Raw genomic sequence first — 13,005 nt, 5'->3', positions numbered from 1 at the left:
GCCGTTGGATACCACGCTCCCCTCGGGGACCAGGCCCGGGGCTCAAACTGCCTGCGGGCACGACCCAGCCCTGACTCTCTCCCTGGCCACCAGCCTGGCCCCAGGCTTCCTTCCCTTTGTTCTCTGCCTCAGCTTTGGGTCTGTGACTCCTTGCTGCACTCCTGGGGGTGGGGGCACCGAGGCCAGGACCTGCCTTTCTTCCACTCCCCTGTGAGGAATGATCAGAGACCACAGGGTGAGGGCCGCTGTGCTTTATTTTTGTCTGAGCAGAGTGGAGGGGCAGTGACCAGGGAGCCCGCCAGCCTTCCTGGGCGGCAGGATGGGGACGGTAGGGGACTCCGGCCATCAGCCCCAGCTCCGGCTGCATCCATCTGTGTCTTCCCCCTCAGGCTGGGCTTCTTATACTGACCGTTCTTGAGGCTCTTTGAGGGCAGGGAGGCGGCTGGGGACGGTGAGCTGGGGGAGGCTCAGTCTCGGGGTGCCCATAGTGCTGCTGGCCCCTGCTGCTGACGGACTCACCTGCGGTGATTCCGGCATAACTGGGACAACTGCCTACACTTGCCGCCTGGGGGAGAAGGAAAGGTGCAGCCATGAGTTGGAGCGATACTGATTGTTTTGCCCCATGAAGGCAAAACACACCTGGCTGTGCTCATCTTCCTGGTGAAGACGTGGGACGAGAGGTAGTGAAACTTGGTGTAAACTATGCAGATTACCCAAGAGCTTATAAACTGGGGGCCCTTGTGTTTGATCTCACCCACAGCGTTTTGAAAACCTTAGTTTCTCTACTTGTCGTTTTCCCTTTTCCACCCTTCCCTGCCCTGTGTTGGGCCCTGGGAGGCCGACCTGACTGCCCACATGCCGCGGGCCCCTTGCCCTGTGGTTCAGCATTGGCAGGAGACAGGAGGGCAGGAGGAGAGGGAGGTTTGGGCATCTGATCCCCTCGGCCCTGCTCCCTCCTGGTTGGGTTACGGTGAGGCAGTGGCTGGAACCCTCTCCCTGGAGCCACAGTTCCATCTCTCACCGGGCCCTGGCATAGCCACGACCTCCTCTCACCCCCCAGGCCCAGCGGATAACAGCTCCCCATCGTGGCTAGTCCTGGGTGCTGCTCCATCTCGTTACCCTGGTGTGGTGGAAAAGTCTCTCTATTCAACAGTCTCTAATTAATCCTTTTTGGGCCCTCGTGTCACCTGCCATGACCCTGACCAACACGGCTGCCGATAGCCATGCGCCGGAAGATTTTACAGGAACACGGAGCTCTTGAAGGAGTGGCTCCTCTGGCAGCTCCAGGCCCCTATTCTTGCGCCACGGAGTGGGTGGGGCTGCTCCATCCAGGTAAGGCATCGATGCTCATCTGCCTCCTCCCCACCCAGCCTTGTGCAGCCCTCGGCCCACCAGGTCAGAGTGGACTTGTGACCCTGGCGTGGTTTGTTGACTTCCAGAAGAGCTCCCAGTTCTCTGTCCCTCCCCAGCACTATCCACGTCCCTTGCAATGTGGCTTTGCCTCTCTTCCCATCAAGAGCAAGTCTATTTCCCGACTGCTTGGATGAAGCCTGGCCTTGTGACTTGCTTCGACTAACAGAATGTGCCGGAGGTGATAGTGGCCAGTTCTGAGCCTGCACTCCTTTGCTCTCACTTTCCCTCTCTCTCTCTCTCTCTGTCTTTCTCTCTCTCTCAGACCCCTGCCACCATGATGTGAACAAGTCCAGGCTAGTTAGTAAGACCATGAGGCAGAGAACCAAGAGCAGCGCTCTCTGCTGACCCACAACTGACCTCAGATGTGTGAGTAAATACAGCTGAGACCAGAAGAGCCACCCAGCTGAACCCAGCCTACATTTCCAAACTGCATGCTTGAGAGCTAAATACATGTTAATCATTTTAAACCATTGAATTCGGGGGCAGTTTGTATGGATATATAGCTAATGGATAACTCATTTAAAACAACCTTGCCCAGGGGCCTTTGAGGACCTGACCCTCAGCCACAGAGCAAGCCTCCCCATTCCCACCCAACTCCCATTCTCACTGGTGAGGATGACAATGCCAGTGATGAACAGCACAGCCGCCACCAGTAGCCCCCGTTTCCGGAGAGTGCTTTCATCTGTAGAGAGAAAATGGAGGGATATAGTCATAGAGGCCTTCACCCTTCCTCTCCCCACATCTTCCCACGGGCAGCTTACCATAGAAGAAGGGGTTGTCCTCATCTGAACCTGGAGAGGACAGACAAGGAGCAAGTCAGAGTTCTGCAAAGGTTTGTGGCACGAATAAGTGAATGGCAAAGTCAGGGAGAGGGAACACCTGGGTCTCAGCCTTGGTACCCTTAGAACAAAAGCCAAAGTCCTCACCGTGACACACAGTCTGGTTTTCATTACCTCCCTAACCTCATCTCTTCACTCTCCCCTCATTCGTTGTACTCCAGCCCACTGGCCTCCCTGCTGTCGAACATGCCAGATACCTTCTCACCTCAGGGCCTTTGCACTGGCTGTTCCCGCTGCCTGGAACACCCTTTCCCTGGACATCCACATGGCTACTTCCTTCACTTCCTTCTCAGTGGGGCCTTCCCTGGTCCTGTATATGAAATCCAGGTTGAGTATCCCTAAAGTGAAAATCCAAAATCCAAAATGTTCCAAATTCTGAAACTTTTTGAGCACCAATATGATACTCAAAAGGAGTGCTCACTGGAGCATTTTGGATTTGGGATTTTTGGATTAGGAATGCTAAACCGGTGAATATAATGAAAATATTCCAAAATTCAAAAAAATCCCAAATCTGGAACACATCTGGTCTCAAGCATTTTGAATAATGGATACTCAACCTGTACTCCTCAGCCACTCTCTAACCCTGCTTGTTTTTCTTGATGGCAAGTTAAACTCCAGTGACATACAATTATCATGATTATTATTTGTTGCCTTTCTTCCCCTACTAGAATATCAGTTCCATGAGGACAGAGATTTTTGTCTTTCTTGTTCACTGCCATATTCCTGGCCCTATAACAGTACCTGACACACACAGGAAGTGCTCAGGGAATATTTGTTGAATGAACAGGAAATGAGTTCTCTATATGACCTGTGGGCATATCATTTCCATTCATTCACTGGGGGTTGACTAGGAAGGAAGTCGAGGATAAGACTATGAGAAGAATAATCCAGGTGCCCCTCTAAACAGAGCTCCCTGCTGACCCAACTAATCTCAGACGCATGAGTAAATCCAGCTGAAACCAGAAGAACCAGCCAGCTGAGCACAGCCTATGTTTCCAAATTGCAGAGTTGAGAGCTAAATAAATGGTTATCATTTTTAAGTTATTGAGTTTTGAGGTGGTTTGCATGCGGGATTCATTTATGCATTCATTCATCTATTCAGACTTTTATCATGTGCCCACCCTCCGCGGGGCTTGAACCCATTTATTCACCCAACACATGTTTACCAGGACTATTCTGTGCTGGGCTGTATGCCAGGTGCTGGAAATACACAGTGAATAGAAAGCAGCCCACTTCCAGTCTGGGAAGGGAGTTACTGACCGTGTGGCTTGGGGGTCTGGGGGTCTTTCCTGACATCTGTGCCTGGGGACGTCCTCTTGGAGAGCATCGTCGTGCCTTCAGTGGGATGGGCAGAGAGAGTGGATGGAAGATGATGGGGGCAGAAACAAGGGACATCACTGAAAGTCCGTATCTGGGAGAAACCCCTCTACCACATCTACACAGCCAGAGTGCAGGGTCAGGCGTCCCCCGACTCCACCCCTGGAGGCAACACGTAATGGTGGGTACCGAAATACCAAACTAAGCCTGCACCATCTGGTTACAGCTACCCCAACCCCCGAGGGACCCCTTACTCCTAGGATCTCCTGGGCCACCCTATAATCCAGGAGATAAAGGAACTAAAAGGCAACACCTGGCGTAACCAGGCAGGGGGACTTCCAGGACCTGGCCTTCCAGCCACACAGCCTGGAGATATGTAAAACATTCTCAATATCACCTCTGCCCCTAAACCAAAAATACCAGAAGGTTTCTCTCTTGAAAAAAAATCAATGCCCAAAATAAAAGGCCTGCCCCTCTGGCCCTAAGAAGCACCCCCACGCCCCATCTGAAGCCTCCATTAGAAGCCAGCAGGTGAAAGCCTCCTCATGAGCCCTGACTTTCCTGGGCCTCTCTCACACATCACCCCCTAAATATGAGCCGACAGCCAAAGATTACAAGATGTTCGGGGAACGCGTGACCCAACGGAAAGTATGAGCAAGATCAACAGCAGGGACAGAGATGTCAAGACCACAGAAAATACAAAGGGCAGCTGCGACAGTGTGTGGTGTCCGTGCACCCTGGAGCTAGATAGTCTGGACGCAAATTCCGATTCTGTTGCTTTGGGCTGTGTGGCCTAAGGCAAGCTGAGTAACCTCTCTGGGCTTTGGATCTCCTCCCTGTGAAACAGGAGTAATGACAGCCCCCACAATGTAGGGTGTTTGTGAGCATCGAATGAGGGAGTACGAAAGCTCAGCCCAGTGCCCAGCATGGAATAAGCTCTCTGCAAACGTCAGCAGTTTCATTGTCTACTCGGCACTCCCCCCTTCTTCTGGGAACAGCTCCCCCTTTCTTTGGGGGAACTGCTCCCCCTGCCCTAGTCCATCTGATTCCCCAGTTGTGACCTAGGCTACAACGGGGAGCACGTGACCCCAGGGTAGCCTTTCCCTGGGACCGTTCAAATCTCCAGTAGTGATTGTCGAGAAATCTGGGTACTATGCACTGAGTTTTATCCCTCACCCACCAAATGCATGTGCTGAAGCCCTAACCCCCAATGCGATGGTATTTGCAGATGGGGCAGATAGTTAGGGTTAGATGAGGTCGTAAAGGTGGGGCCCTCATGATGGGATTAGTGCCCTTAGAAGAAGAGACCAGAGAGCTCTCTCTCCATCCGCACACTCCGGGGAAAAGCCATGGGAGGACATAGCGAGAGGGTGGCTGCCTGCAACCCACGGAGAGAGCTCTCACCAGACACTGTCCCTGTTGGCACCTTGATCTTGAACTTCCAGTGTCCAGAGCTGGGAGAAATAAATTCTTGCTGTTTAAGCCACCTGGTCCGTGGTATTTTGTTACGGCAACCTGAGCAGACTAAGACACTAAGTGAAGCCAGGAAGCTCTGAGCTGGGAGATGACAGGGGCCATTTCCTCACTAGCTGGAAGAGAAGCGCCAGCACCAGAGAAGCAAAGATGCAGGAGGGAGGGAGGCTCTGGGAAATCCTGACGCTCAGTAGCGCCTTTTACCACTTGGCTGTGCAATCCCCATGGCCCTGCAGAGTTTCTGCCACGTGCAGCCAGGGATGCGGACTAGTGCATAAGGTAACCCAGGTCAGCAAAGACCCAGAGCAAATTGTAAAATGCTTTATCAATTGGGAAGTGTAGATGCAGCTGCTATCCCCCAGGCCCCATAGGGCCACTTTTGTGTGAAATAAAAAAGCTCCCTTTCTCGAGACACTTTATTTTTGTCTGCTGTAAAATCGTTTTAGTAAACAGATTCTGTAAGAATCAGATGCTTTATTGCCAGCACTGGGAACTTGATACAATTACAAAGATCGACAAGCGGAATGGCATGGCCTTAGAGGTGGTGCTCTTGGGCAGTGCCCAGCCTGCACAACTGTGCATGCCTTTCAGCCTGGGAATGACCTAAGCTATTATACAATACTTTCCAATGGGGGCTGCCCCTCAAAAGGGATCATCACACAAGCATCAGAGGCCCTCTGTTGCCATTGTATCAGTTCGGCCCCCTTTCCCGTATTTGGTAACATTAACTCACTTGTCCAGAGGGAAATCACCTCTTCCCTGACTCTTGGTCTATGTGGTTCAGGCAGGGCTGACCACCTTCTCCAGGCCCAGGGTGGGGCACAGGATTCAGGCCTGACCAATCAGAGCAGTGCATTTCCCAGGCTCCTATTTGTTCGGACATGAGCATCCGACCCCAGCTGAGCCTCCAGCTTTGGGCTGGAGATATTGGGAAAGAGATGTTCTCTGGCCACGGGGTTTGTGACCTAAAGTTAGAACCATGTGACTATCTTTGCCACCAATAGGGGAAAAGTAAGCTGAGAATGAAGACAACAGCGCTAAGAGGGGGAGCAATTCAGTCATGATGACAGTGAGAGCTCCTTGATCCAGCCATGCCTGAAATTGGCTACCTCTGGACTTCACAGAACTTACATAGCCAATAAATCTTCTTAAGTTGTATTTTCTGTATCTCGCAACTTAAGAGTTCCTGCTCTATCATTAAGACATGTACAAAGGAAACATCCAGAGCCACATTTTATAGCACCAGCCCTGTGAAGGGAACCGAACGAAAGAGGGTTCCCAAGTCTAACAGTTTGGGAAACACTGCATATTGGCTGCTCCCCTTAGGGGACGTTTGCTGCAAATTAGCTTAATCAAGACTCTGAGAAGTCCTGCCATAAAGAAACGTGGTTAACTTTAACTCAGAGTTCCCCAAATACCTCTGACCACAAACCAAAAAAATTTTTTTGAAAGTGTATTAACAATTCCCCAAACAGGTGCTCGGAGAAACACACGTGGGGAAACGGTGACCTAGATGGAGAGTTAAACAAAGACTATAGGCTGCCGTTCTCGGTCCCAGACGCTACCTTCCTCGGTGCTGTTGTGCGCCCCTGGATGCGACGCCGGCAGTCCGTCCGCTCCCGTCGGCTGCTGGGTCTGGGTCAAGGTCTCAGTCGGGTTTTGTGTTGTTTCTACTCGGGCCAGAAGAGCAAGGCGGGGAGGGTAAGAAAAGATTGAATTGGGGACATGCAGACCCATTGCACAGCAAGGGACGATCTCCCTCCGACAGGTTGGCAAAACCCAAAGACGTTGGCATGCCAAGTGCCACTGCAGGGGTGGGAAAGCGGGACTCTCCCGAGTACTGCCTGTGGGAGGGCGACTTTCAACACAAATTTAATCGTGCATGTCCTTTGCCCCATGGTGGGTTTTTGGTTTATTCGATTTGTTTGTTTGTTTTTGTTTTTGTTTTTTGAGACAGATTCTCACTCTGCTGCCCAGGATGGAGTGCAATGGCATCATCATAGCTCACAGCAACCTCAAACTCCTGGGCTCAAGCGATCCTCCTGCCTCAGCCTCCCGAGTAGCTGGGACTACAGGCATGCGCCACCATGCCCGGCTAGTTTTTTCTATATATTTTTAGTTGTCCAATTATTTTCTTTCTATTTTTAGTAGAGATGGGGTCTCACTCTTGCTCAGGCTGGTCTCGAACTCCTGAGCTCAAGCGATCCTCCCGCCTCGGCCTCCCAGAGTGCTAGGATTACAGGCGTGAGCCACCGCGCCCAGCCTTTGCCCAGTAGTGTTTTGGATAAAAGCACAGTCTCTGAAACTATCATTCCTGGACTTCAATCCCAGCTGCGTCCCTGACTTCCTGTGAGACCTCGGGCAAGTTACTCTGAGCCTGCTTCCTTATCTGTAAAACGGGGATAACATAACCTCAGAGGGTGCGTGTGAGGCTTGAGTGAGTTAACACAAGTGAAATATTCAGAACCATGACCAGCACATAGGAAGTACCTACTAGTCTAAGTGTTTGCTCAAGGAGGAAGGGGCAGCTTTGCTCATTGTGGCGCTGTGTGTAGACAGAAGAAACTGGAGGCGGTCAATGTACTCAAGAGGTGTGTGACCCTAACTGCAGCACGGCCACCCTGCAGAACACTGCGCAGCAGAGAAAACAAGACGAGTCTTTATGGAGTGCTGTGAGCAGAGCTGCCAATGACACTGTTGCGTGAAAAATACCAAACAAGGCAAGTCGCAGAACACTCATGACATCCCTGAGCTCACAGATGCACCGCACGGTCAGTGCGTTTCTCCAGGTGACAGCCGTGTGACGCAGTATCACCAGGGAGCGACCCCAGTGCTAACAGTGGGGACCGCCCAGAGACAGACGGAGGGAAGAAGGATGGGGGTGTCAAGGGGATTTAGTTTCACCTATGGTACTTTTATTCTTTCCACGGAGAATGTGTTTATGTGTCGCCAAACGTCAATTGCAAAAATTGGGGAGTGCTTTTGAATTATGTCATGCTCCAAGAAAAAGTTCAAAATGTATTGAAAATTCAAAAAAGGAAAAAGAGACAAAGAGATTAAAGGAAGAAATGAGTGAAGTCGTCACACAGGGAGTTTCTGGGGGTGTTTGCCAAGTTCTACTCTTTGACCCGGGTGGTAGTTACACAGGGGCTCAATTTAGAGAAAGTCATTAAGTTGTACATTTGTGGGTTTTGGATTTTTCTATATGCACGTTAATTTCACAGTTTCAAACATTTTTTTTTTTTAAGTATTGAAGGGAGTTGGCTGCCGTCCCGTGCAAAGTAAACCAGGGGACTCAAAGCTTGAGACTGAAATAGGCACCCAAAGACCCAGAGTGTCAGCGGAAGGCGGGGAGGTACGTCCGCCCAGGGCCCACCCCCAGCCCCTCCGCTTGCCCCACTCACCATCAGCAGGCCAGGCTGGCGGCCGAGGGGTGGGCTGGAGCTCTGGGTGGCCTGTATCTGGAATCCGGACACAGACGGTCAGGGCGAGAAGAGCGAAGAAGGAGGTGGAGACGGTCGGTAGACTCAGATATGGGGGATTCCCATAGCAACTCGATTTTGTTATAATGAAAATGACTTAATTAATCCAGCCTTTTGCTAACTGCCCGAATGCGCTGCCAGCACCTCCCCTGACTCAGGACCTCCCCTCCCACAGACGCCATCCTAGAGGTCCCTGGGGAAGCTGGCTGCAGATTAGCTTCCTCAAGACTCTGAGGTGTCTTGTCTAAAGAAACGTGTTTAACTCGGTCTCCCAAATACCTCTGACCACAAGCCAGCACCCGCCTGCTCTGATAAGAGCCCCTGGAACTTCCTTTGGGGAACCATCCTCCCCTGATTCTCGGTCTACTTTATCCAGCAAGGCTGGCACCTCCCTGCTGGAGGTCGAACAGGCGACCCAGGCCTGGCCAATCTGCTCTCTGTGCCTGTGGCCACAGCAATCAGCTCACAGGTGGGTATGTGACCTGAGCCTGGCTAAGGACACTCAGTTCTGGGGAATTTGCTGGACTGGGGAAGGGGATCTCTCGCTTGGATTCTTAGGAGGCAGGATGAAAGCCCCAGGCTTCTAGGGGCCCCCTTGGCCCCATGAGAGGAGAATCTGCCTGAAAATGAGGCCAACACAGAGAAGCAGAGCTAAGCCAAGGAGGTAGCTTCCTGGTAGCATCATCTGAGCACCAGTTTGAGCCATGCCTAAAGGTCTAACCCCGGACTTTTTAGTTGCACAAATCCATAAATTCCCTTATCTGTGTTTGGTCCAAGTGCGGGACTTTTGTTGCTGTTGTTTGCAATAACAGAATTGTCCCTCTTGCGTCACCTGGGATTGGTGTCAGGATGTGAATGTCCTCAGTCGTTGGGTCTGGAGAAATGGGCGTGGCCTCCTGCAACGTCTGTCCTGGGGAATGAAGGATGAGAAGTCGGTGCCGGGGCAGCCCCCATCCCCCTTCCCTCGCCAGCGCTCCCCCCCTGCCCTCCTTGCTGCAGCCTTGGGGGCACCTCTGGAAACTCTGGAGGTCCCACCTGCTGGGACGTATCAATCAATCCATGACCCTGGAAGTATTTTAAGCTACCCTAATGCTGGAGAACCTTCCTCCAGCCCCCTCCCTGCCCACCCTTGCGGGATGGGAGAGGCAGTTTCAGCTTATTAGCCCAGGTGCTAGGGTCAGCCAGGGCCCTGGTTTCAAATTCTGCTCCCCAAAACTTTCTTGATGTGTGACCTGGAGCAAATGACGTCCCCTCGCCGAGCCTCGGCTGCCTGGTCTGTGAAGCGGTGATAATTGAATCTACTTCATGGGGCTGTACAGGGTGAGATGAGACGGAGCAGGGGGAGGGTCTCTCCCGCTGCCAGACACATCCACAGCCCCCACCCTGGCCCGGCCTCCGTCACCTCCAGCCTGGACACCCCAGCAGCCTCCTTCCTGGTCCCCTGCTCTGTCCCTGACGCCACGGTCTGCTCCCCACCCGCAGCCAGAGGGAGTCTGGGGACACCTGAGTCAGGTCAGGGCTGGCTCAGAGCCCTGCCGGGCTGCGCCGCACTCCAGGTAACAGCAAAGTCCTCACCCGGCCCATAAGTCCCCTCCGTCTGGTCCTCCCTCACTTCTCTGACCTCTGCTCTTGCCCTTCTTGCTCCCCCCAATCCAGCCACCCCGCCTGCCTGCTGTTCTTCCAACTCCCCAGATAGCACTCGTCCCCCAGACATCTGCGAGGCTCGTTCCTCATGTGCTTCACGTGTTTGCCCGAATGGCACCTCCTCAGTGAGGCCCTCCCTGACCACCCTGTGCCAACAATCCTCATCACCCTCCTCTACTTTTCTCCGTAGCACGGAGCACCTTCTGGCACACTGTATACACTGCCGCATCACTTGCTGACTTGTCATCTTTCCCCACTACAATGTGACCTCTTGTTTTAGTCACTGCTATTTCCCCAGTGCATAGATCTGGCACATAGTAGGTGCTCAACAAATATCTGTAGCATGACTGAAAGAAGACATGAAGCCATTTTGTCTAAGACCATGGGGGCGCCTCCAGTGGAGTGTACACTCTGGGTTCTGGGGACAGGCTCCACCACTCACTAGCCGCTGGCACAGGGCACGTTCCCTCGCTGAGCCTCAGTTTCCTCATCCATAAAATGGGCACGACGTGTATAACTGAGTACAGCTGAAGCCTAAACGAGCTAGCCCACACAGCACATGCCGCACAAAACCATCCGCAAATGCCCCCCTCGGGCCCCGCTTTGGGAAACACTTCCCAGGCAAGGCTGCGATGTCTCTAACCCTTTGGACGAGCCCCAGCTCAGCCCCTTTGCCTAACTGCGTGTTGCCCAGGACCCAGTGATCGGCTTTGCTGGGAGCCCAGTTTCCTGGCTGCTGAGTAGGAAACCGACACCAACCTCCCTGCCAAATCAAACTGAGCTCTTCTTGGAGGTGAAATAGAGGCTGCCCAGCAGGAAGGCTCCGGCCAGACTCGCTGGAAGCGGCCACCCGGTTCTGAGTGTCCGAGGAGGGTGTAACCCTCCTCCCATAGGGCCCCCCACTTCCTGGTGCCAGCTCAGTAGCAGGGGAGGACAGAGGACGGAGAATCTGAACTCCCCACCCAGCCACCCAGCAGCACGCAGGCCGGTGGAGACAAGGGCTGGGGCTTACCTCTGGTGGGGAGAATCAGGCCAACGATGGTGAGGAGACACAGGCGACCAGATGGCGACATCTATGGGGAGAGCCGATGCTGGGGTCAACCATGATGCCAGGGGGGCAGGCTGGGTGCAGTTTCAGGGACTCTGCCGCCCCATCCCCTACCCTGGGCTGCACCGGAGGTGGCAGCTGGCTTCTGGGGCAGGAGGACCGGCTCAGAGGCGGGGGCCCCAAGCCTCTTCTTTCCCCTACAGGTCCCCAAAGAACACAAAAAGCATCGGACCCACTGGCCTCCCAGCAGCAGCGAGGCGGGGGAACGCTCCTGAAGCAGAAAAGCGCCTCGCTGCGCCCCTGCCCGGCACTTACCCCTCTGTCTGACAGCGGAGGGCTGAGGGTCTGGGCAGGGGAGGAGACCAAGAGACTCGGTCCCTCCCTCAGGGGCCGCAGCCCAGGAGTCGGAGGCGGGAAAGAGGAAGAGTGAGTAATGCACTCCTGACCTCAGAGGAAAAAGTGAGCTGGTGTTGGGGGCCGCCTGCAGGGACATAGAAAAGGATGCTGGGTAGATCGGAGAGGGACTGGTCCGAGAGGGACGGAGGGGATCTGGGGAGACTGAGGCAGGAGCGAGCGGGGCAGTGCGGCCCGCCGCGGTGCAGAAGAGGAGCTGAGAGCCGTGGCGTGAACGGGGGGCGCAGGGGCACGGAGCAGGCCGGCCCCCCACCCACCCGAGCCCGGCCCGGGCGGAGGGGAGGCGGCTGGCGGTGAGCGGAGGAGGGACTCACGTCGAGCTCGGGTCCGAACCGGCGGCCGCGTGGGGAGAGAGCCGCGCGGCGGCTGCGTCCGGGCGGAGGGTGTGGCCAGGGGCGCGCGGGCGGGCGGGGACCGAGCCGGCTCAGTCATTTCCTCTCGGGTTTCCTGGCCTCGGAGCCGGGGTGGGGGCAGGAGGGGGAGACGCGGAGGGCGCGGGGGCAGGGGCGAGGGCGAGGCGGGGCCCCACCGGCCCAGGGGCGGGAAGGGGACCCCCGCGGGCGGTCCTGGGCGGGCGGGGCTCCCGCGGGGAGCGCGCGGGAGGGGTCGGCGCCGGGTCGCCGGGGGGAGAAGGGAAAGGGCAGACCCGGAGGTGTGGAGGGAGCGGGAGGGGCGCTGAGGACGTGGGAGAGGAGGCGACTCGGGCACGGGGGAGCGGAGGGGGGACAGCCGGGCACGCAGGGAGCGCTCCCCGGGTTCAGCGCTGCACCCCTCCGCCATCGTGTCCCCACAGATGCGCATACACAGACAGAACGGGGGAAAAAACCAAATGCACATTTATTAAGCTCAAGACGCGGACACCGAGGGGGCAGGGGAACGGATCCCCGGGGCGGAGACAAGGAGGTGCAGGGGGACAGTCCACGGGGCTTCTCGGGGGCTCGCCGGGGACTCCTGCGCCCCAGGAGCTGGAGGCCTGAGTCCCTGGGTCCGGGATACAGACGGGCTCTTTGGGGGGTCGTCATTGCCAAGGTCTGGGGAGGGACAGCGGGGTGCAGCGGCTCCAGCCTTGGGGTGGGCGGGGCGGCTCATTCGGGGGGCGCTCCCCGGCGCACGGCTGGGGTCCCCACCGCCTCCACCCGGTCCTCAGGCTCCCGCGCCCAGGCAGGGACAGCAGTGGAGGTTCCGGGGCTGCTTCTACACGCCGCCACCGCCAGGGGCTGGGGGAGAGGGGAGCGTCAGCGCCCGGAGGGGGCAGCAGTTCCCGCCCCACAGCCAGGGGGCTCTCCACCCGGTCCCCACGGACGCAGATCCCCGGCCCGGCCCCCTCGAGCTAGCACTGGGCAGCCGCCTGGCCTCCCCAGGCCCCAGTGTCTGG

At 55.5% G+C, this 13,005-nt stretch overlaps 2 protein-coding genes across 3 annotated transcripts in view; both read right to left on the bottom strand.

Moving 5' to 3' along the window:
* Positions 1-248: 248 nt before the first annotated feature.
* On the bottom strand, positions 249-11,995 carry FXYD5 (FXYD domain containing ion transport regulator 5). Of its 2 annotated transcripts, XM_012651478.1 has the most exons (10): positions 11,945-11,995; positions 11,532-11,697; positions 11,181-11,241; positions 9,357-9,434; positions 8,447-8,503; positions 6,608-6,712; positions 3,513-3,587; positions 2,175-2,204; positions 2,021-2,095; positions 249-565 (listed from the first exon to the last, which is right to left on the bottom strand). In XM_012651478.1, the coding sequence occupies exons 3-10, from the start codon at positions 11,239-11,241 to the stop codon at positions 516-518; spliced, it is 531 nt and encodes a 176-aa protein (XP_012506932.1). In that variant the 5' UTR covers positions 11,532-11,697; positions 11,945-11,995; the 3' UTR covers positions 249-515. The 2 variants fall into 2 exon arrangements, with proteins under 2 accessions (XP_012506932.1, XP_012506933.1); XM_012651479.1 differs by lacking the exon at positions 11,532-11,697 and having other exon boundaries at positions 11,945-11,987.
* A 452-nt stretch (positions 11,996-12,447) lies between these two features.
* Positions 12,448-13,005, bottom strand: part of FXYD7 (FXYD domain containing ion transport regulator 7) — an 8,522-nt gene continuing 7,964 nt past the window's right edge. The window contains exon 6 of the mRNA XM_012651519.1: positions 12,448-12,847. Within this exon, the coding sequence (XP_012506973.1) occupies positions 12,825-12,847 (23 nt within the window). The 3' untranslated portion in view covers positions 12,448-12,824. The remainder of the gene's footprint in view (positions 12,848-13,005) is intronic.

This window comes from Propithecus coquereli, unplaced genomic scaffold, assembly GCF_000956105.1.
Source record: "Propithecus coquereli isolate 6110/MARCELLA unplaced genomic scaffold, Pcoq_1.0 Scaffold358, whole genome shotgun sequence".
Classification (NCBI taxonomy): Eukaryota; Metazoa; Chordata; class Mammalia; order Primates; family Indriidae; genus Propithecus; species Propithecus coquereli.
The sequence above is the reverse complement of the archived record's forward strand: the minus strand, read 5'-3'. Positions and strand labels throughout refer to the sequence as shown.